The sequence below is a fragment of the Drosophila serrata genome, unplaced genomic scaffold, assembly GCF_035046125.1.
Source record: "Drosophila serrata isolate PLE 108 unplaced genomic scaffold, ASM3504612v1 contig_240, whole genome shotgun sequence".
Lineage (NCBI taxonomy): Eukaryota > Metazoa > Arthropoda > Insecta > Diptera > Drosophilidae > Drosophila > Drosophila serrata.
Window position 1 is genome coordinate 8,503,361 of NW_028257138.1, and position 27,345 is coordinate 8,530,705.

Consider the following 27,345-nt stretch of genomic DNA (forward strand, 5'->3'; position numbering starts at 1 on the left):
AAGCCCCAGGGTAACCACCAGCTTCACCTTTAAAAAGTGATCTCCGACACTTCACCAATAAACTCACCCGTCGATTCTTGTTCCTAAAGGGCTTGTAGGACTTGCCCTTGTGCTTGGCCCCCAGATGCAGCTTCTTCATGGCGACCACTCAACTTAAATCACTCGTAATATTAATAGTAAAAACTCAACTTTCTTTTTGAAGTAATTCTTTTCGCGCGAATTGTCGCCACTGGGTAAATTACGCAATCATTTTTGGAATCATTTGTGCGGTGGCACACAGCAAAAAAATAAACAAACACTCAACCGTAATGGCCACTAATCGTTAAATGGCCAGCCAGCCAGCCACACATCAAAATTGGGTCACAACTTGGCCAACACGGAGAAAGATGGACACATGGCAGCGATTTCGCGGAACACTAACCACCGGAACCGTGTCCAGCTGCTGCTTTATAGATCAAATATTGCTGGAAAATCGGGACTATATAGCTGATCTATATGCGTTTAAGCTATATAGAGCAGATCACAGCGGACGACCAACGACCGACGACGACCGAGCGTCCAAGAGACACCAATTTCGACTGACAAAATATATATATTTATTTTTTGGCACCCGCCTGCCGCATCCATTGACAAAAATCTTTGTCGAGAGAAGACAGATCAGAGAGAATCGTTTGAGAAATGGGAAAATTCAAGAGGGGAAAATGCTCGGAAAATGGTTTTCAATAATCCGTTTAATGACACCGACTGCAGTAATAATACAAAACACAGCAAACTCAGAGCAGCAGTGACATTCTAGCTGAGCATGTGGTTTTTTGTTTGAGAAGGAATTTATACATATAAATGTATTTTTATATAAAAATATATATATTTTTATATTTCAAAATGATTATTATATACCAAAATTAAAGTAATATTACAGCTGTAAATATATTAAATAAATATTACTCCAGTAAAGCAAAAATATAAGTTATTAAATGCAAAGAAAGTTGAAAAAAAATAGCCAAAGAAGTTCACAAATCTTTTTAAAAATCCTACAAGCTTGCGTTATTAAATTAATCACTTTTCCCACACTTAAATCATTTTTACAATTATAAAATATATTTTAATTTAAAATTGTAGAAAGAATTTTTGATATTTTCTTTTTTATAATAGACAACAAAAAGTCGCACAAATCTTTTTAAAAATATTGCAAGTTCTTGTCATCTATTTTATGACTTTAAACCCATTTGAAAGATTTCAACAATTAGCTAAAATCGTTTCAAATTGAAACAGTAAAAAACTTTTTTGATTTTTGCTTTTTAATAATTGTCTTTCAAGTTCCTAAAGTCAATTCCCACAGCTTCATCACAGATGAAACTGCAGTTCATTCTTCGTTTATTTAATGATCCTTTTTCCTAGTACTGCTGACCCTGGTTTCCTTGGCTAAAAGCACGCAGTTCCTCAAGCAAAGCCGCTGCTCCTATTCTTTGCTGATACTGCTGATTCTGTTGGTGATTAGGATATCCGGTGTAGAGGGGCATCTGTTCGCTGTAGGCTCCAGCGGAGCCATAAGACGCCGCCTCCTTGGCACAGGGCACTGGCACCAGGTTGGGCTGGCAGCTGAACAGGTAATTCTGTGGACACGGAGGAGCAGGATAACCGGAAGATGGCGCCGAGTAGCCGGAATATGGGCAGGAGGCACCGGCAAAGGCCACAAGCGAAGCGATGATCAGAGCGAAGAACTTCATGTTTAATGCTAGATTTTACACAACTGTCACTTTGCCCACAAAACGAGGCATTCTTATAGGTCTTCCGAAAGAGGGCTCGACAAACTAAAACTCTGCATTTTTTATCACAACTCACAAAAAAAACTGCAAAGCAAACACTTGGCCAACGAAATTGGGTAAAATTGAGGGGTTCTTCAAAGTCGCTTACAAACACAAATATATTGTCTCCATGCGGTCTGTTCTGATTTTATTGGTGAATCCCAAAACAATTAAATAATAATGTTCAAAGTGCAAGGCAAAAATTCTTTCATCACGCTTTTGGGGCGTCAGCTGCTTTATTGACCCATTAATATTATTATTTTTGCATCAAATGTATTTATTTAAATATTTAATATTAATATATGTACATAATAAGTTTAATTTGTTTCTTTTATGATTTGCTTGCACATTTGTCTTTAAAATCATTATATGTTATTCCTTTGCAGGGTATTATAATTTCAGTCAGGAGCTTAAAAAGCAGTGAAGAAATCATTTCCGACCCTATAAATCTTATACATATCATGTCCGGTAAAAAAATAAATTTTTGAATTTTTTTTTTTTAATTTTATAAGGGGTTACATCGTTACAATTATCAAAAATTGGCAAAAATTTTAAATTTTAAATTGAGTATGCAGATTTGTTAAACCTTCAAAAAGTAGCATAGAAACGCTTTCCGAATTAAAATTAAAGCTTTTTTAACTTAGTTATGAGTTTTTTAAACTTTGTCAAACTGTTATCTTATTATTAATTTGTTTTATGACCAATATCTGCTTAGATTTATATTTTATAAATTCGGAAGAAAACTAAACAATATTCATTTTACACACCAGTATAAAAATTTCACATCAATTTTACGTTTAAAGTTAAGACACAAACCATACGATATGAGATTCTACTACTGTATATGGGAGAGATTTTAGTATTTTTGTACGATATTCGATCGTTTTCAATATCTTTTTATTAGCTTAACTTAAATTTAACATTGAAATTTAAATTCAAACCAACAAAATGTATTTCCATATGAGTTAAGCTCCTCTAAATAAGATCTTCCCTGACTTTGACCATTTGCATTTCCAATTTATGACAAATATAGGTCATAACTTGAGCTTGAAACAGTAATTGAGTCAAAACCAAAGCTCATAAATTTGTATCTGAAGTGCATAAATTTCAAAACGAATTTCTAAATTGATCTGATGCAAATAAAACAAATTTAAAATTCCAAGAAGTAAGGTAAATACGTAATTTATAAAAGGAAGCAAAAGAGTAATTGGTATAATGGGTTTATTATTGATTATTTGAGTGGTAAAAAGCTAACAAGGGAACAAGGGAAAATAAATAAGAAGAAATTATTCTTTGTAAATTATTTTATATGTTAAAATAATATTATTTTCCTATTTAGTTTTTAAAGAATTAAGTAAATATATTCTTCCTTAGGTAATTTTGACTTATGGCCATGTTTACTTTTATTGAAAACCCTGATTTATAGTTTATTTTAAGTTAAAAAAATGCAAAACAATTTCGACATATCATAGTTTCTTATACAATCAGTTAATTTATAAAATCCTATTACTGTTGCCTTAATTCATATGTGAATAACACACCAAATTTGTGATCGTAGTTATACTATGTAATTTGGTTGCTGAAAATAAGCAATAATAAGCCTTTGCCTGCTTAGCTTATACGAAAAAGCGTGCATCAAGTTGATATTATTTTAAAATCTAACATGAACCGCAGGTAGCTCTTTCCCCTTCCCTCCCCTCTTGAAAGGGGAGGAGTTCACTTTAATTTTGAGAAGGATCGCGATCAAAGACGGGCAATTACGCACATGCATATATATAGTCAATATATATACACGAAATGATGATCCCCCGAGTATTCGGACCTAAATTTTAATCATAGGGTTTCGTCGGCCGCTGGCCTTCAAAGTGGGGAACCCCCGCGGAAGAGCGGTGGATCGCCGTTTTGATTGCTCCGCCTAACGGTAAACAAATACTTGTTTTGTGGATCAAAACCCAGACATGGCCCCAAGATATACATCTTAACTGGAAACTCCAATTGAAAATGGTGCACTTCTCCTCTGGGTTTTCTAATGAACCCACATCGATTCTTTTTGAAGCTCTTGCCTTTGGGGTTATGGTTTATGTGGCGTTTTAATTGGACTTGACTTCACTGAGCAGAATGATCAATGAATATTAAAGCCTCTTTGTTTATTTGGTGCTCCTTTCTGGCTATTCTCTTGTCTTCCTTTCCTTTGGGTTTCTTTGGGTTTTCTTTTTGTTTTAGACCAATGGTCGTTGGAGATCGCTGACTTTTAATCGCCAATGGCTCGAGCCACCTGCCTTCGCTTAGACAGCGCCTAAGACTAAGTCCCAGCTGCTTTTTGACTTGGTCCTGCGGCCAAAAAGAGGTGGAGCAGGATCCAAAGAAGGATACACCATAGCAGGCTGACTCAAAACAAGAAAGAAAGACAGACAGAAAGCCAATAATATGTCTCGGTACTTAGCAAAGGGTCCGTGGCAGGATCCACCAAAGTTTTAGTCCTTGGCCCACGGGCAATGTCCTGGTTTTTGCACAGAGAAAATTTTGTGGGTTTCAATGACTTCCAAGGGAAGAAATTATATGTTTAATATTACTTTTCATTGAAAGATAAAACAGATTTGTATACAAATACCATAAACCCATCAATAAACCTCTTGACTTTTGTAATTCTCTTAATTTTCTCCCAGTGCATTATACACTCCTCTGAAGTCTAACATTTTTTATGGCATCTAATTTGATCGGAACAGCAAAAAAGGAGCCAGGAGTTCGAAGCCAGGAGCCAGGACCCAAACTCGTGTCGGTAATTTAAGACACTGTTCACCACCAACAGCAGTCCTCAATTACGAGTTAACACTGGCTACGTTTTTTGGGCATCGGGATCCTCCACTCCACTCGCGAACGTTGACGAAATGCCGAGCTTTGTTTTAAATTAAATTTAATTAGCGGCAGCTCAGGCGAACACCTTTCCGCCAAGGAAAGCGGAACAGAGAGCTCGGAGTGCGCCTGGATAATTCATGCTTTTGGAACATGGCACGTGTCGTCGTCGTTGTTGGCCAAAAACAGCAGCAGCAGCTGCTGCGACGGCAAAAACAAGGCCAAAATGCCCGCAGGATGAGGCAACGGAAGGGAGGACTAGGAGGCAGTACCAGGAGCAGGATGAGGAGACGATCCGTGTGCAAGCAGCGCTAACAAAGCCGTTATAAGTGGCCCATTAACACGGTGTCAACCGCCATGCAACAGCAATTTCCGTCGCCATTGCCATTTATCGATTTTCAAATTCCATTCAAAGTGGATTTCTATGGTGAGAGGAGGAGAGAGGAAGGATGGGAAGGATGGCGTTAGGATGAGGGCCCGCCACAAGGATACAGTCGTATTCAATTCGATTAATGGTGCCATCGTGCTGGCGGATGCACTGCCAAAACGGATGTTCTGGCCAGAAATAGGGTCACAGATACAATTCCAAAAGGGCATTCCAATTACAGGATAGTCCCACAGATGACCAAAGATTTAGAAACAGTTTTAATGTGCATATTTAATGGTGTGTAGGTTTCAAAGAGAGATTGGTTCAACAGTATTCCAAAAATGAATTAGGGGAAAATATTTATATCCTATACTTGCTGGGGAGCTTTGCCTTTTAGGTATTTAGAAGAATACTTTTATTCTATTTTAAATATATAAAAATAATTAATAATATAACGTAGTATCTTACCTTTTGGTTCCGCAATTCTCACGGCGTACAAAAGTATTGCAGTTGGCTCCAAAATTGAGCTGAGCTTTATATATAATCCGATCCTATCCCTGGCTCTTCGTATATACTCCAATTTTCTAAGTTCTGTAAATGGTTTCAAAACTCTTCTTCCGACTAGATCTCATCTGTAAAAGAAAAATATGGTATATGGGATATAAATATATATAGAAATATGATTTAATAATATATAGAATATAAATACTATAATAATTTATAGAAAACTCATTTGTAATAAATATATATATATGTTAGAGATATATAGGATACTGATTTAAAACGTACATATCTTGTAGATAAATTCGATTTTATAAGAAGATACAAATCATAATTATTAAATTTAAATCATAACTCTTAATAATAATTAAATTAAATAAATAATAATCAAAGAAGGTACATTGAAAGCAATGTAATGGTTGCGGTATTTAGTTCCTGAATCAATTCCCAAGCTGGAAGTTAAGTAAATACAATTAAAATCTAAAAAAGATCTAGAAATTATCTATATGGTTAACAAATAAACCCTTTCAAATCAAAGCCCCCTCGATACCCCATAAACCCTCCCTAGAACAAGATGATCCTTGAGTAATCAAATAGAAAACGAAACCGGAAATGAAAAATAAAACCAAGAAAAGCTTTAAATCGCTCAAGAACACATCATATATAAACATAGCACTAAAAGTATATAAGTATCTGTTTATATCTTCGTGCATTCCTTTGGCTTTTTGCAATGAGAATTTCAAAGTCAAGGTTAAATAAAAACATTTGCTGTATTCTCTCTGTGTTTTGTCTCCGTTTCGTTTTGTCTTCGCCTCTTTCGCGATCGACTTGCTTGTCTGTCTGCTTTTGCAAGTGCTTTTTCGCCTGCGTGTGTGTGTGAGTGGAGTATCTGTGTGCGGTGGTTCTAACAGATACGCTATGCTACGCATGCGCACTGCTGGAAGTGTTGTGTTGTGTCTGCGTCTGTCTCCGGTCTCCCGTCTCCCATCTCTGTCTGATTCCAGTCTGCCAGACGATGGCAGCCACGACAAGGAGTTTTTCAAGTCTGTCCACTGTCCTCGGCGCAGCTTGCTGTTCACTTGATCGCACTCAAGTACAGAGAGGCCCTCGCGAATTTTATATTAATTATGGCCAAATAACACTGGATTAATTTTGAGGAAAAATAGGAACAAAAGATACCCAGAACTTTTGAAGTTAGTAAAGAAAGTATGATATTTTTAAAGGCAGCAGAGTTTTTTTATATTTAAAGATATAAAAATTAACTTATTTGATTGTTATAGAGAATAGGATTATTCTAGATAGATAAACCCCTTTAAAGAAAGAAAGATACCAAATGTAAAACACATAAAAAAGTTCCTAACAGTGTGTAACATTTTTTTTATAATACTAATAACATGCTTGATTATTAAGGTCTTTAATTTACTGTCTCTACTTCCTCCAGCTTTCCTCTAGCTTTCTCTAGAGCGCACTTATTAGTTTCAATTAGTATATATAATAACTTTTAATATTGTATTAATATTTTTATTATTTATACATTATCAATTCCTAAACCAGTATCAAACCCTCATAAACATCATTCCATGCTGATATTTCTTCTGCCAAAAAAACTTCTCATTGTTGTTGCTACTGTTACCACCGAACCGAATGTCATGTGTTGGCGATGTCGTGGAATTTAATTTTTTTTGTATATACCCAAACTGCCTAAAAAATAAAAAATAAAATAAAACTAAAGTGGAAATAAAGTAAGGAGCGATATGGCGAAGTAAAGCTAAAAGGATGCAACTTGTTCGATGTGGCAGACAAGTCCCAGACGTGTTCACATGCCGCGGCTATTAGATGCCTCGCTGCGACGTGTGTGCATTTTTCGAGTCTTCTTATTTTTGGTGGCAATTGCACAGGGTTGTCACCTGCTCAGGTATTCATTGAGGCGGCAAGTTCACTGACCTCTTGCCACACCCAAACCCAACACCCACACTAATACTTTCTCATTACGCCAAATTCCGTGTAAAGTGGCATGACTCGCCGAAAAACTTTGGATGCAAACTGTCCGAATCGATCTGCCTTGACGAGGGTCCAAGGGTCCACCATCAAGTGCACGTGGTATGGCCAGAAGGCATCCCATTTTAAGTTCCATTATCCCTGTTTAATATATATTTCCTGAGCGGTAATAAACTCTACTCTGTAATGCAGACAATTGTATTGGACACAATTCGCGAAGCAATCAGACATTTAACAAATTTATTCATTTATGAAATTATATGTGGAAGGTTTTATTTAAATGATGGCAATATATATTAATTGAAAGATTGTTTGAAATTTAATTAATTCTTGACAGACTAATTATACCCCATCCTTTCCATGATAGAATTATAAAAATCATGATCCTTTCTACCCTATCTTTTCTATCCTTAAGAATTTATACAAATAAATAAGATATATTTAAGAGAACTCTTAAAGGTAATACTGTTGATACAAAAAGAAATGAACAAAAAATAAAGCAAAACACTATCAGTATTGCTTTAATGAAATTTGTAGACCAGCTAAATCTTAATTCTTCAAAGCAAGGTCTTGAATAAGGTCTTGCACTTTGAGCTCCCAAAAACCAAGCTCTCCACATGTGCTCCCTGCAATTAAGAGTTTGAGGATCCACACCCAAGTCGCCTTTGCAAAAGGTGAATTAAGGAAGGGGTTTTGGGATGGGATACCTCCATTCTCTGGGAGAGTACTCTACCTGGACATGGGCTCAGACTCGAGGTTTGGGTTCGGGTTTCGGACTCTCAGTCTGTGGGCTGGATTCGGTGAAATATTTCCGCTGCCGTCGACGTTCCTGCATGTTAAGTGCGCTTTATATTAATTTTATAATTCATAATTGCATCATGTTGCGCACATTTCTGAGGCAAAACGCAATGGAATTTAATTAAGTTAGCCCTGCAGGTGCCGACGGTCCTTTGTGTGCAGTTTTTTCTTGCTTTATTTTTGCAGTTTTTTAAGGCCTCAGGTACTCAACTTGAATTCTGATTAGTCACGGGCAGCAAAGGGTATACAGTTTTTGGTGGAAACAAAAGGATCTCATCAAAGTTGTGCAATTTTTATTGGTAATTTTATAAAAAAAAAAAGCTTTGAAATAATATTTTAAGCTTTGACCCACATTTGTAAACCCCCCAAAATAGAACAAACCATAGACCAGGATATAAATTGAGCCAAATTTGAGTCCTGCCACCCGTTGAGTAAAGATTTTATTTGCTTGAAAACTGCCTTCCCGAAGCGACTTTATGGCCAAAATGGTGCCTGCATGTTAGCATAACACTAACCAAGTCTCAAGGAGAGAGAGAGAGGGACCAGGGATTGGGGGAAAAAGGAGCTCAAATGGCCACAGGCATCGCATCGGCCATCGCATGCTGAGTCAGATGGGAGTGCTCCTCTTGGAGCACTTGGCGTAGATGGAGGTGGATGGAGGCTGGAGGATGGATGGACGTGGATGCTTGCACTTATTAATGCTTAATAAATGGCATTTCATTTCTTATTATTCCCGGACTTGGGACGAAACGTGTTGGTGGATTTTTATTGCAGCCCTGTTGCCTCGTCCTCTCTGCAGTTGTCGTGGTTAATGCGAGTCGATATATTGGCCATGACTAAGGATGCAGATGCACGCAGGGGCACAGGGAGCAGAAGATATCCAGCTCCATCTCCATCTCCAGACGCAGTCAGTCCGCTGTGTGCTAAAGTAATTATTTCATTTGAGCCAACAATGAGGCTGCAACTCTGAGTGCCGGCCAACTTGGCCGAGAGATGGATGATTGACGAGTGGAAATTAAAGAAGCTGGCGGCGGCTGGAACTGTCCGCTCTCGCGGTTTTAGTACTAAAAACCCGATGCATCTTTTAACGACCGCTTCGTTCGCGTCCGCTTTTAAAGTACTTGGAATGTAAATGAAGCGGGTGCAACTCCACCATCTCCGCTCCACCCAGTGCCATTCCATCTGCCGACTCCATTTCGAGGTCATCTCAGTGGTCGTTGCACCCACGCACTGATTTTGCCAGACACCTGAATGCACTCATCCCGATTTTATATGCAAATTGTAATTATTTAGGTGATTAGTGTAAAATTAATTCATTTTTTTAAGTAAAGAATATTCAAACTTGACTATTATTCTGTTTGCTAAGCATTCGTTACTATTTAAATCTTGTTTTTCTAGGAGTTTCATTGTTTTAACAAAAACATTTAGGTTTCTAATCATTTTAATGACTTTTTGAATAAATTTCAATACCGAATATCGTAATTTTATCATTGTATATATTGCAACTTATAAAACAATATAAAATGCAATTATTAAATGAGAGAAATAACATATTTTTCCTAATATTTGCTTATATTTCAAATTACCCGCCATCTTGCCTATCGACTTATCGACAGGCGCACTGCGAAAAATGGTATTTTTGTTCGGTATTTTACGTCAGGCGGTAGTGTTGGAAAATGGCTTTATCAGGGATTTCTCCAGCACTAACAAATAAAAGTAAAAAAATTACTCGCGGCGACGCTAAACCTGCGTGAAACTAAACAATATAATTGCTAAATTTAAACAGCTAAAAGCTCTGAAAACTCTGTGCATTGGAGCAACTAATTGGTCAGCTGAAAGCGATAAAACATCACAGATATCGAACATACAAAAGCTGGAAAAAACAAAACAAACATGCAGCAATCAAACCCGGCACAAACAACTGCCAATTCTGGCGGAGATTCGCTGATGCCGCTGAGAGCCTGCAACACAGCCGGCTGCAAGGTGGCCACCGTGGTGGACAAGACCAAGAGGAAGTGCTGTCAGTTTGTGTCCAACCCGTATATACTGCCCAAGCCCCTGGTTGTCAATGGGCACACATCGATCTTTCAAGTCGGCGGCAAGATGGCAAAAATGTGCGACATTCCTTCCATTTCGAAGGCCACCAGTGGCGATGGGGGCCAGCCCATCTATCGCATTAAGCCGGGCACCCATGCCCACGTCATCAACTATGTGCTCATCGATGATTCCGATTCGCTGGAGAAGTCGCGTTCCGGCGACCAGGAAGCAATGCGTCTGCTGCTCGACTCGCAACGTGACAGTGCCGTATCCAAGCTGCATAAACTGATAGCCAACCATCGAGGCACTGCTGCAATCAATAATCCAGCTCCAACGCCTGCTGTAGTACGTCCCAGTGTGGCTCCAGTTGCCAACCCAGCCAGCAAACATGTTACAACGCCCCAGATTCATCCGGATTTCTCCATTGCCAGCGTGGAGGGTTCGGTGCCCTTCAGGCCAGCTATTGTCCCAGCAGCAACTCCCCCAGTTGCAGCTCCCGCTGCACCCGGCCATGTGGATCGTCTGCAGGCCGAGCTTGTGGAGCTGCGACGCAAGGTGGCTCGACTGGAGGAAAAGCCACGCCGCTAAACCTTCGACTTAATTACTTTACAAAACCAAATACGCTTGAGCTTAAGCGGTAGCGCCCTAGATTTAAATAGTTAAACTAAGCTGACGCATTGTTACAACAAATAAATAATAAATTATGTAATTCGTAATGGTCGTCGTTAATGTATATACGCTGCTTATTTTATTGGAAACTTTTATTTGTTTCATAAGCATCAACTTGAAATATATTTGTTTTTGAATTTATAATGATTTGAATGATATTTTCCCACCGATTGAAAAGAGCATGCCGAATGCGGATTAGCAGAGACCTACATCAACATGAAGCTGAAGCCTGCTTCAAGTTTATCTCAAAAGTTTTTTCTTTTTCTTTTTACGGGAATATAAAACGAATTTAAAAGGCGCCGCCAAGTGAATTGGACAAGAATTGTATTTAGAAGGATAAATGGTAGAACCAAAGGAGTTTTTTTAAATATTAGATATTAAAGGATTTAGAAATCTGTTAATAAATATTGCATTTTCGTAAATATGAATTAATTTATTGAATGAATGAATAAATGTATGCATTAAAAACCCCTTATATTATTTCAGAGTATTATAATTTTAGTCAGAAGCTTAAAACTAAGTGAAGGAGTCATTTCCAACCCTATAAATTCTTGATCAGAATCAACAGCTTTTGATTTTTCAATAAAAATTGTCCCATAAAAATATAGATTAATATTTATTCACAAAATTCTGATATTTTAAGCTTAGTTATGATCGATTTCCGATTCGATCCTATAATGTAATTGCAAACTCTTTTTAAATTAAAGTTCCTTTCTTATTTTAGCCAAGAATTATATTTAGAATAAAAAGTTGTTGAACCAAAGCCATTTATTGCAAAATTAGAAAAAGACAGGATATAAAAATCTATTAATAAATGTCGTATTTTTATTAATATTTAAAATATTTGTTAGTATCTATAATTTCCTCAAAAAACTATCCTGTACTATATATATTTCATTCTTTAAAAACTCGAAAATAAAACCCAACAAATGGGATATTAATTTCTAACTGGCAAAACTTGGCCAAAACTTCAAAGCAATGAGAGCTTCATGGTGAAATTGCCGAACTGCAGGCTTCACCAGAGAGCCAGACGGTGTGCGGTCTTTCCGTCTAAACCCAGTTTCCGATTCCTGGAAAGGTCTATACCGCGATGATCCCCAGGGTTTTGCAGGAGGGGGGAGATAGCCTTTTATCCCAAGAGCCGCCAAACGGTCAATTCTGCAATGGCGGATAATCTTAGGTCTTAGCCGAGTACTGAAACCGAATGAGATTTGGAGTCTTTGAGAGGTATGATATGTATACCTTCTACCCCTCACTATCGCCATTTTTTCCCGAGGTGAGCACTTTTATGCTGGCGGAAAGACAAGAGTGGAGTTTGGGATCTTAAGGGGCCGTAAATGTGGCATTTTATGTGTCATCAACGCAGGCGGTGTCGGCGAAAACCTTGCAATCGAACGTAAATTAATTTTTATTGGTTGCAAATGCGAAGGACTGCCCCGGCTCAGCCATCAACTTAACCCAATCCCCACATGAAAGGTGACCCGATGGCTGTGCAGCCCCTCTACCTTCCAGGGGGAAATCAGTTCAGCCAACCAGGAATCGAAATCAATTTAAGTTAATTGCTTGATTAAATCTTTAACTTCAATAACTAAGCTAAGGAATTATGGAAAATCTGAAGGTATATGTTCCATATTAAATATTTCTATGTTGTATTTACTTTTCCCTGCCAAAGATACACATACACATCCTTGTAATGGTATCCCCTAAGCTACTTTCCGAGACTGGCTTCCCTTTTCAGGGATAAGTAAACAAAATATATTTATGTGTATTTGTTTAGTAACAGGATCACAGGTAGGTCCAACTACTTAGCTGGCCAAGACCAGGACACAGAATACAAATCCGATATCCCAGCGAGGACCCCGCCAAAGCAATGCGATCCTCCACACTTCTTGGGGGGAATGTATAAAAAGTAACGAATGTGCGCAATAATAAAAATCATTAAAATAAAAATGTTTATGAGAAGGCATAAACACGACTTTATGGAACGAACAGGAAAAGGAGTTTTGCGGCGGGGATCGGGCATCCAACTTGCTGGAGTTGGGGCACTTGATGGCTGGACAGCAACTCATCCGAGGATCGGCTGGCGGGTCGGCAGGGAACGAGAGTGTCAATGGGTATGAAAGTATCTCGAGGTAAAGTAACCCTCACACACACAAACCAGACACCAGAGGCAACCAGCCGGCCAGGGGTATATTGGGATGCTAACTCATTTTGGCGGCGGCTTCTGCTCTGCCTCGGAGCCCGGCTTCAGCTGGAGTTTGAGGCTAAAGCCGGGTCTGAGATCGGGGATCTCAGGGAGAGGCAGGCGCAGGCGCAGGCGCAGGCGCTCGGCTCAAAAATAATTTGCAATTTCTTGGAAATACTCACTTTTGAGCTGCCTGCGCGGGATGCGAAATTCGCTGCTCTGTCGTCGATGGCGCAGCTTCTCAAGAACCTTTAGTGGTTGAAAGGTGGCGACGGGGGATTGTACACAACACTGAGAGAATATTTATGGGTGACTTGCATAATTTAAGAAAATATTACAGAAGAAATCAGATTGTTATTAGAAGATCCTTTAAAGGGTTAGAAGGGTTTTAAGTATCTGTTTGTGAATAGGGAAATGTTTGTATTATATTTTTCAACTATTTAATAAAAATATCAATAGAAACTCTGTAAATACTAGTAATATTTCTTTAAAAATATATATAAAAATGGTTATAAAGTTATTGGAAGACTTAAACTACTTGTTGAGAGTAAAAGATACTGAAGATATAGCATTTTTGAGTTTCAAATCACCTCCCTAGCTATTTGGACAAATTTCGTATTAAAGTAATACCTAATCGATTTAATAATCTTACTACATATATTATTTTTAATTTTCCTAAATTAAATCCTTAATTTTCTCTCCGTGTTGGGCGGTTAAGCCAAGGTGGCCGTAATGAAAATTAAAATACGAAACACTCTGGCAAAGGTCGGCCGTAGAGGGAATGCCAGGAGCCAATGAGCGGTACAGCGGTGTCCCCTGGCCAGCTCCACTACTGCTCCATTGCCTCCTTGTCCCCGGCAGCTCCTCCTCGAAGCCTCATCCTCATCCCCATCCTCATCCTCACATAGTGGTGAGTCGCTGGCTCGCTCGGTCGGATTGCTTGTCGTTATCTTGTCATGTCAAAATGGTCTTACGAAAATGTATCTTTTGTATTCCAAGTGCAAATGAGCAGCACAGATACAAAACAACAGTGCTCCCTCCGCATCGGGGACCACCCTCTTCCTCCTGCTCCTCCTCCTCGTGCTCCACCACTACCTCCTCCAGGCCAGTGGTCAGCATTTTGTTTCGCATCTTTTTTCGCTCTCCTCGATTTTTATTTGCTTTGCTCACTCGCAATTTTTATGCCTTTATTGTGTTTACTTTTTGCCTTCGTCGTTGCCTTTTGGGCTGCAAATGCTTTTAAGACTTTAAGACTTTTTAGTTTGTAGTTGAGCGTACAAATTTGTGATCCCCCTCCACCAATCCCCCCCGCACAATCCATTGCGATTCGGAAAGGAACAGGATCGCGAGTGTCCGAGTATCTGTATCTTTTTGCAGTGACCGAGGATGCACGGTAAATATTTGCTTACTGTTTTATGCGAGATTTTAAAGATTTTTTATGTTAGTTATGATATTAAATTATTTGAAAAGTATATATTTGTAAGGAAGAAACTAAAAGTATTTAAAATAGTTTATTACAAATTTTTCATTATTTGTTTAATGTAGACAAGTCCATAAAATATATATTATTCAAGATATTATGGAAATGGAACCAACAAGTGAAAATTCTTAGCAAATATTATACGAAATATAAAAATGTTCTTAAGTTTTCCATTTTAAAATTATAAAATACTTAATTAACGCATTTAACCACCTTTCACGACCATCAAGCATTAGGAAAGACTGTTTCCCATCAAATTGGAAATAGATCATAACTGAGCTTAAAATTGTTGTACTTTTTTAATCAATATTTATCTATATTTTAATATGCCAAATTTTCTTCAATAAATCAAAGTTGAAAAATCTCATAACTTTGCCAAAAAAAGCATTAATTAAATTAATAATAATAATTAAACGTTCTTAAGTTAGTTTTTAGACGGTTAATAAATCAGCATACTCCATTTAGAATATTTAAAAATTACAATTTTTGGCAATTTATCTTTTTTTTTTTTTTAAATTGAAAATTTTTGAAAATTTCATTTTTGACCGGATATTGGCTAGATCGATCCCCCTGTTAATTCTAATCAAGAATATATATGATTTATAGGGTCGGAAATGATTCCTTCACTGTGTTTTAGACATCTGTCTGAATTAAGAATACCATTCAAAGGCATACAAAATGCAAATAAATAATTATAGAAAATAATAATAGTTGTTTACTATTTATCTTACAGATATTAATAATTAATCTCATAAAAATCTCACAAAGAAAGTTTTAATGAAGAAAGTAAAGCACTTAGGAATCCCACTTGCATTAAATATCAATTACATTTTATAAATGTATAAAAAAAATCTAAAAGAAACCTATATATTTCTTCAAGTGCACTGTGGTGATGCTGATGATGACACAACATGAAAAGGTAAAACACGCTGAAAAATATTAAATACGCTACGTCGCTGCCTCTTGACAGCGGACGTAAATTTGCTTTTGCCTGGCTTCCTTTCCCGGCTCCCTTTGCTCCACTTGCTCCTCCTCGTTCCCGATCCCGATCCTCCACACGGATTGTTTAATTGCACATGAGATCGGTGAGACCTGAGAGTTGGACTTGAACCTGGACTTGGAGCTGAAGCAAGGGAAGGAGCCTCGGAGGATCACGCGGCAATTAAAATAGGGTGTAAGTTAAGGATGCATAAAACGCTCATCTTTATGAAGCCAGGCTCTATATTGTCATTCCTACACCGGACCACAACTAGTCCTGATCCCTTCGTACTCCTTAACCCATCTTTCTGGCCAGATATGTAATGGGCCAGTGGCAATAATGCATATAGTTGGGTTTCAGGGAATTCAGATTCACAGATAAGTAAGCTGATTGCTCCTTTCTTCTTCTAAAAAGCCCTGTATTTTTATAGTTTTGCTAAGGAATTTTTAACAGGAATATACTCTTAACTTCTACCTATTATGTATAATGTATTTTTGCATTTAAGTCCGGATTTGAAGTCATATACTTTGATTTATTTCGCATGATTTCCATGTTCGTGTTTGCTTGAAGGACATACGTCGGAACTCCTCTCGGTTTCAATTTTGAAATGTGTCAAATTTGCGGGCAAATAAATGAAGTTAATTAAATTCTGAATGTGCCATTGTGCATGTGAAGTCAAAATCAAATCTTCCATATCGCCGCCCTCACACAGTATTCGCAACAAAACAAAGTCTAAAAAAATTGCCAAAAAATAAGACACATGCGAACGAGTTTAGAAGTATAACTTGCTCCCATTTCCCACAATTGCCCAAATTTTTGGTGTGAGTTTGGAGTCAGACTTACACTGGGAGAAAGTAGGGTTTTTGTTTGAAATTTAGAGGAATTTTGGTTAACATTTTTTAGAAGATATGAAAATAAGTTTACCCTATATGAAATGGTCTAAAGAAGATGGGTTCCCTTTATAGATTTTACACATTACACTATGCAATCTTTAAGCTTCTGGAAATCAAATAGAATTACATATTTGAAAACTATGTATATAGAACGTATTGTTTATATTACAACCTTATTTGTTTGATATTTAACATTTAAATTCGAATTTTTATACTTTATAAATAGGGTTCTTTAGGCTTGAAGTCTTTCACTCTAAGATCTTTCACACTAAGGTTGTAGATCATATTTCCAGTTCACTATTCGGCTATATTTTCAAATTCTACATATCAGAAAGTAATGTCTTATATTTCATTATCACTCTATATTATCCTTTGGTTTTTCTTTAAGTGTACTTTGAATTTGCCTTCGTTTCCTGCAATGCCCCACAAAACGGAGTAAACAAAAAAGAGCAACACACACATGAGGCGAAAAACAACAACCGGCAGGGAATGGCTGTCAGCATCATCGTTCCTCTCGAGCAGCGTCTCCATTCCCAGCTTCCATTTCCAGATCCCACCATCATCTTCATCTCCACATCTCCCATCTTGATCTCCATCCTCATCCCCCTGCCCATCTTCAGTTCACTCTCCATCATCGTCCTACCGCATTCTAAGTTCTATTGGCACAAAGACCGAGTTTTGCTTTTGCGGTTCTTCGCGGCGACTTTTCCCATGAAGCATGAGGCAAGGTTTGAGTGCTGCCTGTGAGATACGAATGTATCTGTTAGATACGATCCGCACACAGATGCAGGGGGAAACTTGTTTCCAGATAGGATCCACTGCACACACCCCTGCCTCCAATCGTAGCGCCTTCTTGCCGGCATAGTTTGCATTTCCAAGGTCGCGATCTGGCTTCTGACTCTACATCTTCTGCAGAATTTTTACGCTTTTATATGGCGGATATAACTCTGGCGTGGCACATGCTCCCTCGTATCTCAGGGACTCTAACGAGCTCAATCTGATGCCAAGTAATCTCATTGCAGCTCAAATTTGTTCAGACATTTACGGCTTCATGAAATAAAAAGTCTGCTTTATTATTACTCCTCCCGTGTCCCTGTCCCTGTCCATCCACTGAAATCCTTGAGATATGTGCAATCCCAGCATTGGATATATCCCGAGGCATCATTCAGTGTGTGTGTGTGTGTGTGCTGGCATGGTGCAACATTTCACGCTGCAGGCACTCCTCCTCCTGCCACACTCGTTTCCTGTTTTGCCGCTGACTCACCAATGAAGGATTCCTGGGAGAAAAAAGGGTTACCGGGTGCAGAACGTTGCCTTTATTTGGTAGTTTGGATCCAAACTAATTGTGATTGCAGCCGGCAGTTTCCTCAACTTTCAAGCGCATTACTCATGCATTTCATTGGAAAAACTTTTCTGAGTAATCCCGAAACCAAGAACTGGGAAATTGGCGGTGAAAAATAAAAGAATAAGAAATGCAAGTGCCAGAAAGTTTTTGTGGCTCAAGTTTTTTCCAGGTATTTTTGTGGGGTTTTTATCACAAATATTTGAGTGGAATTTCTGTGGTCTCCATAAAGTTTGTGCGGACAATTTAAGGAAAATAAATGCACGAAAACACCAAGAATCTAGAACACTTTTTCTTTTTGGCATTCATATAAACAAAAGACATTATTCTCTCTTCCCAAACATGTATCTGAATCCTTATCTTTTATCGTATGTAAAAAATTTCTATGAATTTCCAGAGAGCCTGCTGCATTTTTGAGCAATTGAGTTGAACAATTAAAACACTTGCTCACATGCAGGACAATTTGGCAATCTTGAAGCGGCCACGACGCACGTTTCGAGGATACGTGGCAAACAAAAGGACACCGACTGAATGCATTTCCCAGGAACGAAGGATAAGCGAAGGTGTGTCCTGGCTATCTTGAGTGCGAAATCACGTTCGACGAATGCGATTCATTGGCCATAATTGGACTAACCGACACCTGCCCTGGTTAGATTCACGCAAAACCAGAATCCTTTTTAGTTCCAGGAAGTGTTCTTCTCCTCCTCTTGGAAATAGTTCAAAATTAAACTCAAAACTCCAAGTTAAACACGTTCTTTAATTCTTCTTTTTTAGTCAGAGCAATGAACTTTCCAAAGCAGCAAAAGAAATTTCATCGTTTTATTCAAATTTCGTTAGTGGGCATTTATTGACAACGAAAAGGGAACAATAATCATATAATAAGCGAAATAAGAAAACTGGAAATAAGATAGAAAAATGCTTTACACAAACACAAATGAAATTTAATTTTATACAGAGAACATGTCGTAAAGCCCCTTCGGCCCCAGCATCATCATCATCATCAGCATCCCGCTCTCCGCCTTCGATTAGCATAACATCAACTGGACTTGGATGGGGATTTGGTCTTGGATCTTGGACTTGGACTTGGTCTTGGTCTTGATCTAAGACTTGGTCTTGGTATTTGATTATTTGGAATACAAATGGGTATGGGAATGACCGCTAAGGAGAAACACTCTGCCTCTCACATACATTAATTAATAACTTCTATTAAATTAGCGACAAGACATTATTTATACATTTCGCTGTTGTACGTGGCAGCCCCAAAAAAAATAAAAGAAGACGACCACAAATGGAAATTGGCAATGTTTAAAGCCTTTTGTTCATGATCTATTGCTTGGTTCACTTTTTTCTCTCAAAAGAAATCTATATACTAATACAAAGAACACTAAGCCCAACCCATAAAAGTGGCTCCAAAAGACTCTTCCGCCGCCTTCGCATAATTGGTCAAGTTTAATGACCTTTTTTGATTCTTTTTTAAACTTTAATATGTTTTCTAGAGCATAGTACTTAAAGAAGTTTGTTCCATAAAAGACTTCAACTAGTTTTGTTTTATATTTTGTATTGATAATAAGTTTAGCAAGGTTCATTTCTTTCCTATTAATTATTTCACCTTTAAAAGACTCTAGAAATATACCAAAAATTTCCCCAAATATAATGTTAGAACCACAATAGTTATCTAATTTATGGTTTATGTCTTTTACCAACTAACAATTTTGTTATCTTCTATACCATTACCATACCACTTTACCAATTACCATTGATTTCATGAATTTTCCTTTGTCCATTGGCGTTGTCTTTGTAGTTAAAATGCTTATTTTGATACTGGCACTAAATCCCAAAACCGAAAAATTAACATAATTTGATCGAGCGGTAACCAGCAATGGAGATGCATTTTTTATGGCCCTCACCGATGGACCCGGTGCTGGGAAATTATTACGAGGAAAACGATACCTTACACAGATTTTTCTCCCCCCAGTCCACAAAATAATGAACAAGATGCTTTCTTCCACATTTCTCTCTCTTTCTTTCTCTGGGTTTATCTGGCAGGAGGATCTTGGAATTATAAGGCAGGGAATAGAGGGGACTAGACAAATGTTATTACCAAAAACGAAGACAACGACCGACCCCAAAGATCTGTGACTAAATTTATTCAAAAGCGATTCGAATAACGAAAAAGTCGCGTCCGTCTTCTCTCCCCTTTCTTTGTTAATTCGAGACAGTTTTGATACTTATACGCAGACATGGAAAAGTGGCTGCCCGATTCGAAAAGGTAATTCTAATACGTGTGACTGCCATTAGAGGAAAGTACTTTGGAGAGCCGCCAGTGGGGACAACAGGCCCTATCCCATCTCCATCTCCATCCATCCCCCATTTTCCCATTTTCCATCTCGAACCTCGTACAGCCTCCTCCAGGCATATCTTCGGCTGGTCCCTCGACTTTCTTTCACCTACAAGATTTATCGTTCTGTATTTGTATTATTTTTAGTTGCTTTATGTCAGCCACAGCACAGATACAGTCCCCCGTTTCCCCCAAGAATGTGTTCTCTGCCAGAGCACAATAGTACCTGGCGGATGCATAGATTCAGATAGTTAGCTTTTACTTCAGTGACACTGCGGATGACAAATTCAAGAGATTTTGGGGATGGGAGAATGACATGAGGAGCAGATATATACATGTACATTTATTATGAACAAAGAATCGAATAAGTTCATACTTATTTAAGTTAATAACTAGAGTACTTAGTCAGGGAGTATATGCATTTTTATAGCCTTGGAGCGTATTATAATTTCAGCCAGAAGTTTGCAACGCAGTGAAGGAGTATCTATAAACATTAAGTAACTCTGAACAGCAAATATCTATGAGTAAGTAAGTAAGTAAGTAACTTTAATCAGTAAGTATCTATGATCAGTATGTATGTATGTATGATCAGCTACTAACTTTGAACACTTATAAACAATGACTTGCAACATTTGTAACACAACACATATCTGAGACTTGGCCGGCAGCAGTCACTTCGTTCCGGGGATGTTAGAACCAGTTGGGAATCATATGTACAGATGTGCGAGATATGTTTTGGACCATATTTAAGCCATTTGATTGAAACTATGGAGTTATTCTCCTATAAAATTTTACTATTATATAAATCGGAGCATGCCATATCGGTGGACTATATATATATATTTATATATATATATGTATATAGTTGCCATAGGAACGATCGGAAAATTTTAAGACAACTAATTATAACTTTTTCAGTTTTCAACAGATTTGCATCAAATTTAATATATAGCCATTATATAATAAAATAGAATTTTGTATAAAATTGTATGAAAATATGACTACTATATATGTAGTTTTGTAATACTTTTATACTTTTATATATAAATAAGAATCTACTTAAATTTACCGATAATATTTAACTTGGTGTTCCTTTTTTACGAACGAATTACTTTTGCCTAGCAAGGGATTTTTATTCAGAACGTGCAAGTATTATTTTATATTACCTTTATAAATGATTAAATGAAACAATTAAAGAATGTTCAATATTACTTTTAACTATTAATATATAGCCATAGAAATCATTTACCTCAAAACCTAACTCACTTAAAGCGAAAAAAAAAACAAAAGTTACCTGTTTTATAGCATTAAAAATTCATTTGTATGTTATAAATAATTTACTCAAGCCTCTATACATATTTAAACTACCTGAAACTACCGACTATAACTTTATTCATATTTACTCTTGGCTATTCCTATTTAATTATAACCAAAATCCGTATTAGACAATGATATCAAACTAGTTTGGTTCATTACCCATTAATATTCCAAACGAACATGTATTTCAGCTAAATCTCGCCATAAAGTGCTCGGAGTTTAGTTTGTAAATCGATTTTTTAGGCCTTTTGATATATAAATATATCTGTACCTGTACCAGTTTTTGGAATTTTGTTGTATTATTGTACAAAAACAATGTCTCATTTTCAGAAATCTGTGTGTGCGAGTGTATACATTTATGCCGCTTGGTTGTCTCCTACACACAATAAGCGGACAAACTATAAAACTTGAATCAAATCGGACAAAACAAAAATACAATTTTATTGCATTCCAGCACTAAAAATCGTTCGATCGTGAGTGCGGCTGTGTGAGAGAGTATCGGTATCCGAAAGATACTCGCCCCGCCGGGGAAGTGTGCAAAGAGGCTGAAGAAACAGCAGCAGCATCTTGCCTTTTGCTGTGGCATCTCCCTTTAATGCTCTTACAGAGGGTATTATAGATTTTGGATAGGGTTTGGTGATTTATTAACGAAAGAGAAGGTAAACTCATTGTTTTATATATATTATATCCAAGTAAATTGTATCATCAGATAGATGCTTTGACTTCGGTTTTGTTTGTGTCTTCCTTGGATCCTTGGGTTTAGACTAGTATCAAGAAAAGTGCTATTCCCTCTATAACCCTAACCTTTTTGTTAGATATTTCCTTAAAATGAAGGATTCTCAGCCTCTGTACTTTCAGAACCCAGCTCATTGATACTCGACAAAAATTCTCCTCAAAGAGTGTACCAAATTCGACTAACTTCCTCTATAATTTTCTCCATATTGTCCCACTCAATCGGAGTGTTTGTCTCTCAGTGTGTCGCCATGTGCGTATTGTACCCCTGCCCTCAAAAATAAAACTCTTTGCCTAATATTCCATTAACGGGCTTATTAAGGCAGCACGTATTGCACGACGACCCACACAAACTCTCAGATACAAACTCACAGATGCAGATACATACCAGCAGCATACAGACACAGATACATCGAGTGGAGAGAGAGAGAGAGTGTAGTTTAATAAAAGGTACTGATGCATAAATGGGTGTTTGTATCTAAATTGATCGAATTTGGGGACACACACAAGACACAAAAACCGGGGCAAAGCAGATGAACAGAGGGGAAAGAGTGAGGGGGCAGGGGAAGCAGACTGAGAGGTAAGATGTACTGGGCCAGGTAGAAATTCCCTCCAGTTGAAGGGAACTAAATAAAAACAAGTAAGATCCGCCCTACTGAGGTGTCTTGGGTTTATAAGATACCTATTATTATTGAGAGTTTCGATTTTTAAGGGAATAAGAAGAAAAATAGGGATTTCCTAACTCAGCTTAAGATTCACAAATCATGTAAATCATATGCGATTGTTGTGAATATTGGTAGTATTTCATATTATGTCATAATATAGTGTCATGCCAAGTTATAGCTATTTATTCTATATATTTCAGTAGCTAATTGAATTTATCCAATAATTTTATTATATTTAACAAAAGATATATGAAGGGTAAATTGTATACAATCCTAGAGATCTTTTATCCTAATTTATTAATCTGATGTTCAGCTAGTACTTCCTCATCCATTAGATATACCCCTTAATTTCTAAAAGTACCAGGTATTAACACACAACCGATGCGACCGCGACTCTTTGACTTGAAGTTGGAGTTAAAAATTGGACAGCAACGGCGGCTGCTAAAGCAGGTACAATTTTATAATTTCGTTTCGTGTTTAATTAAAGGTGAAGTTTTAGAGAAATAATAAAGAATTATCGAGAGCCAGGTCCAATGCCGAGCTCCCCACACACACACACACCGACAATCGAATTGAACATTGATCGTAAACCGATGGGACGGGGACCCAAAAAAAAACCTACAGTTTTCCTTCTTACTCCGGACTTAGACTGGATGCTGGACGTTGGCGATCATTATGCCATAAATAAAGATTCGTTCCATGCTCCGGGTTCAGGCAGAGCTATGGGAACAAAGATACCTCTGAAGGCATTTCATATAAGGCATTTTTATTGCGGCTGCACATAAAAATGCTTCCTAAGCCTAGACCCTTAAATTGGGTTTCAGCCCATAATTATGGTTCGGTTATGATTAAAGTTCAGTTATTGTTTGGCGTGTCTATGTACCAAAATCAAAGTTTCAAAATCACTGACATTTAATTGCTTAAGGCAGAGATTGAGTTTCAAGAAGAATGGTTTTTCTGGATGTTCCACAAAATGTTGATTGCTTTTGACATTTCTAGCATGGGTTTTTTTTAAGGTAAAACAATCACTATAATCAATCATAAATTTGGTATTAAAATCTAAGTAAATTTAAATGTTTGATTAAAAAATATTTATATATGTGGATTAATTGATTGATGAGCAAAGAAAGGTATTACTAGGTATAAATATATAGCTATGAATATAGATATACTTGTAGCTAAATTTGTATATAGAATATCATACAAGTTAAATAAGAACTTTTAGTATTGAAGTCCAAATACTGTCAAATTTAACTTAATTCTATCCAACACAACTATAATCGATTTTTCTTTCTTTCCATATATAATTTATTATTTTTTTATAGAACTCAGTGCATCATTTCGATCAATTTATGATACACCTTTAATCGCAACCGAAACTGAACTTAAATTATTTCAAACAAATTGAAAAACATCAAACAAATTTGAGGATTTGTCAAATTTTTCAATTTCTCAAGCGAAAAAAATGTTTGGACAGGCCAAATGACAACGCTTGTCAAAATCAGACAACACAAACTAATCATTTTCACCCCGAGCACCGGATCGGCGAAGAGAGCGCGTGCCAAAGACGTCTGCTCCTCGTTGTTTCCCTTTCATCATCATCATAGAACCAAGAGTCAACCATGACGATGATGACGAGGCACTTGATGGGAGCTCCGATGATGATATGATATGCTCTATGATCTGGTCTATGATCTGCTCTATGGGTTTCCTTGTGGCAAGTACCCACTAATGGGACATAATAGTCTTCGTAAATGTTATTATTACTAATTATTATACATGTTTAAAAAGAAAAGTCACAGCAAGGAATTACAAATTATAGATAAATTAATATTTATATGTATTACATTTACATTTAACTAGGAAAATGCATCACACATTATTTAGTAAAGATTTTTGGGTCTATCTTGTTTACAAATTTTAAGTACGTATATCATTATGATCTTTACTCTTAAAATTGTTACTGCTTTTGAGAGGATCTAGAGAAGGGTATAGTTATGAAAACCCAGGTATAACATAGGTCTTGACTATACCAACCCGATAAATGATATATCACCATAAAATATAAACCCTTTCATAGACCTAGAACCCCAAAAAGAGTCTCCTCCCAAAGCCTTAGTTAGTCTCGACCTCGGCACGAGCCCGTTCATAGACTTATCGGATTGGTCATCGGACATATACTGACTATATAATGTCAGTGCCTCCAAAGTAAAGTGTCTGCACTTACGACTTTATTGCTATCCATGTAGCGGCCTTTCACCCGGCAACGAGCCAGGGAATGAGCTGCAAACACTTTTACGACATTTGACAAGGGCAACAAACAGGCAGAGACAACAAACGCAGCTCTCCAACAATTGGTTGTAGTAAAATCGAAAGCAATAAAATTCTCTAATTGTTTTTTTTTTTTTTTTTTGTTTTTCGCCAAAGCAAACAATTGAGATTGGAGGAGTCGAGGCTAATTGATTCACACTTTCTTTTTGGCTGTAAAACACGATGTATCGATGGCGATGAAGTGCTCCTCTGCTTTATGGCTTTTACTCTAACCTTTTGTACCCTGGTTGTTACATAGAAGATCAACAGTGATTAAATCTTTACTGCTCGGTCCAGTCTGGCAGTGACATCTAATTGGTTTTACGTCGCAGTCTTGGAGGCACCAATCCCAACCTCCGACCTCCGCCCCCGCCAAGAACCCATTGTGGCAGCTTAATTGGGCCAATTCAATGTCGTCAAGCAAATCAAAAACAAACTGGCCAGCAAAGTACTTAACTATGATGGGTAGGGACAAGGCGCTTTTCGGGTTCAAGATATAGAGAAAACAAGTTGAGAGTATACAGACACAAAAGATACCCTGTGAGGGTAGTAAATTTAATTGATAAATGAGTCCTATATTTATATTCTTCTCTGTTTAAATAAACTGCAAAAATAAAGCAATATGATGTTGATAATTAATTTCTTAGTACATAAACACATTATCTATCCTTGATCTTATGTTTTTCATGTATTATTCATCCTAAAACCCATGTTCTTGATGAGTAACTGAATCTTCTGAGTATTTAAAACAAAATAATTACACTAAACCTCATACCCATTGAGTACCTTGTAGAATTACTCAGGGATCGGTGGCAAAGAAAACATTTTTCTTTGAGTTTTTCCCTGATGATGATGAGGCACATATGCCGTCCCATGTCCGATCTGGAGGGGTTGAGCTAAGGAGCGGTTGGAGGAGGAGCCAGTTAGACGAGTAGATAATGATGTTGTGATGTCAAGACATCAGCCTGTCGACGTGGTTGACTGTCAGGTGACGGATGGCGCGTGAGGATCCCACAGCCACTTGTTGTATTGTTTTGACTTGGGTTTCGATTTCTTTTTCGGTTTTTTTGGGTTTCCCCTTTTCCATTCATCTAACCCCGATCCACCTCTCTGGCAATCAATCTTGGCCACTTGACACGCACAAGTCACTGGCAGCGGCGCCAAAGGATTAAATGCATTTAATAAGCGTTAATTAAGAGTTGGCTTCTGCTGGGGATTAGTCTTTTTTTGTGAACTGCAGCACTCTGTGTGCCAAGAGTCAAACAAACTAATAGGTGTCTCAAAGGTTTCAAGGGAGGCTACACTGTGGGTTCTGTTGACCTTTGCTATCCCAAAAGGATGCACTGCAGCCTAATGTCCCGGGGGTAACAGGTGCACTTAATGCACTGCCGAGGGGAGGATAAAATGGGTAACTATGGCAAACAATGGGTTAATTGGCAATCTAAAAGGTTAACAGACTTTGCCAGAGAACATAGTATTCAGTAAAATTTAATTAAAAATTTATAAAGAACTAAATTCATAAATAATGGGATTTCTACTAGTTTCTAATTAAACGACAAAGCTAACTATCTTCGGAAGGATGAAGTTTTTATATTCTATCAGTTTGCAAATGAATGTTAGGATCATATCAAAAACCGATCATAACTACGCTTAAAAATGTCGAATTTTTAAAATCAATATTTATTTATATTTTTATATCACAATGTTTTCGACAAATCATAGTCTTAGAAACTTATAACTAGGCCAAAAAAGCATTAATTTCAATTTGGAAAGCTTTCCTTTGTTAGTTTTTATTATAGCGATAAATCTGCATACTACATTTAGAAATTATAAAAATTATATTTTTTTGTCAATTTTTGACAATTTTAATGATGTAACCCCTTATAAAATTTAAAACAAAATTTGAAAATTTATTTTTCCGCCGGATATGGCTAGATCGATTCAGCTATTGATGCTGATCAAGAATATATATGATTTATAGGATCGGAAATGATTCGTTCACTGATTTTTAGAAATCTGTCTTAAATTATAATACCCTTCAATGGCATAAAAATAACCAAATTTAGTAGTCTTTAA

General features: G+C 37.2%; 3 protein-coding genes across 36 annotated transcripts in view; 1 reads left to right on the plus strand and 2 right to left on the minus strand.

Annotated features, from left to right (window-relative positions):
• LOC110183187 (Calcium channel protein beta subunit) overlaps window positions 1-27,345 on the minus strand; it is a 57,664-nt gene that overhangs the window by 17,992 nt on the left and 12,327 nt on the right. For 21 of the 34 annotated variants that reach the window (XM_086831107.1, XM_086831102.1, XM_086831105.1 and 18 more), the window contains exon 3: window positions 5,494-5,657. Coding sequence is in view for 5 of the 34 variants with exons in the window: in XM_086831081.1 (XP_086687207.1) it covers window positions 68-139 (72 nt within the window). In the remaining 29 variants the exon portion in view is untranslated. Of the gene's footprint in view, window positions 1-67; window positions 585-5,493; window positions 5,658-27,345 lie in introns of those variants that run through there. The other 13 variants (XR_015271263.1, XR_015271262.1, XR_015271261.1 and 10 more) reach the window with 1 other exon arrangement.
• On the minus strand, window positions 561-4,334 carry Vm32E (Vitelline membrane 32E). Its single transcript, XM_086831109.1, has one exon. The coding sequence runs from the start codon at window positions 1,725-1,727 to the stop codon at window positions 1,395-1,397; it is 333 nt and encodes a 110-aa protein (XP_086687235.1). The 5' UTR covers window positions 1,728-4,334; the 3' UTR covers window positions 561-1,394.
• On the plus strand, window positions 10,009-11,092 carry Boh2 (Buddy of Hmr 2). Its single transcript, XM_020951386.2, has one exon. It carries the CDS (start codon window positions 10,216-10,218, stop codon window positions 10,945-10,947), a length of 732 nt encoding a protein of 243 aa, XP_020807045.2. The 5' UTR covers window positions 10,009-10,215; the 3' UTR covers window positions 10,948-11,092.

Coding starts and splice junctions, on each gene's coding strand:
- Vm32E (XM_086831109.1), bottom strand. CDS start 1,727: ATGAAGTTCTTCGCTCTGATCATCGCTTCGCTTGTGGCCTTTGCCGGT.
- Boh2 (XM_020951386.2), top strand. CDS start 10,216: ATGCAGCAATCAAACCCGGCACAAACAACTGCCAATTCTGGCGGAGAT.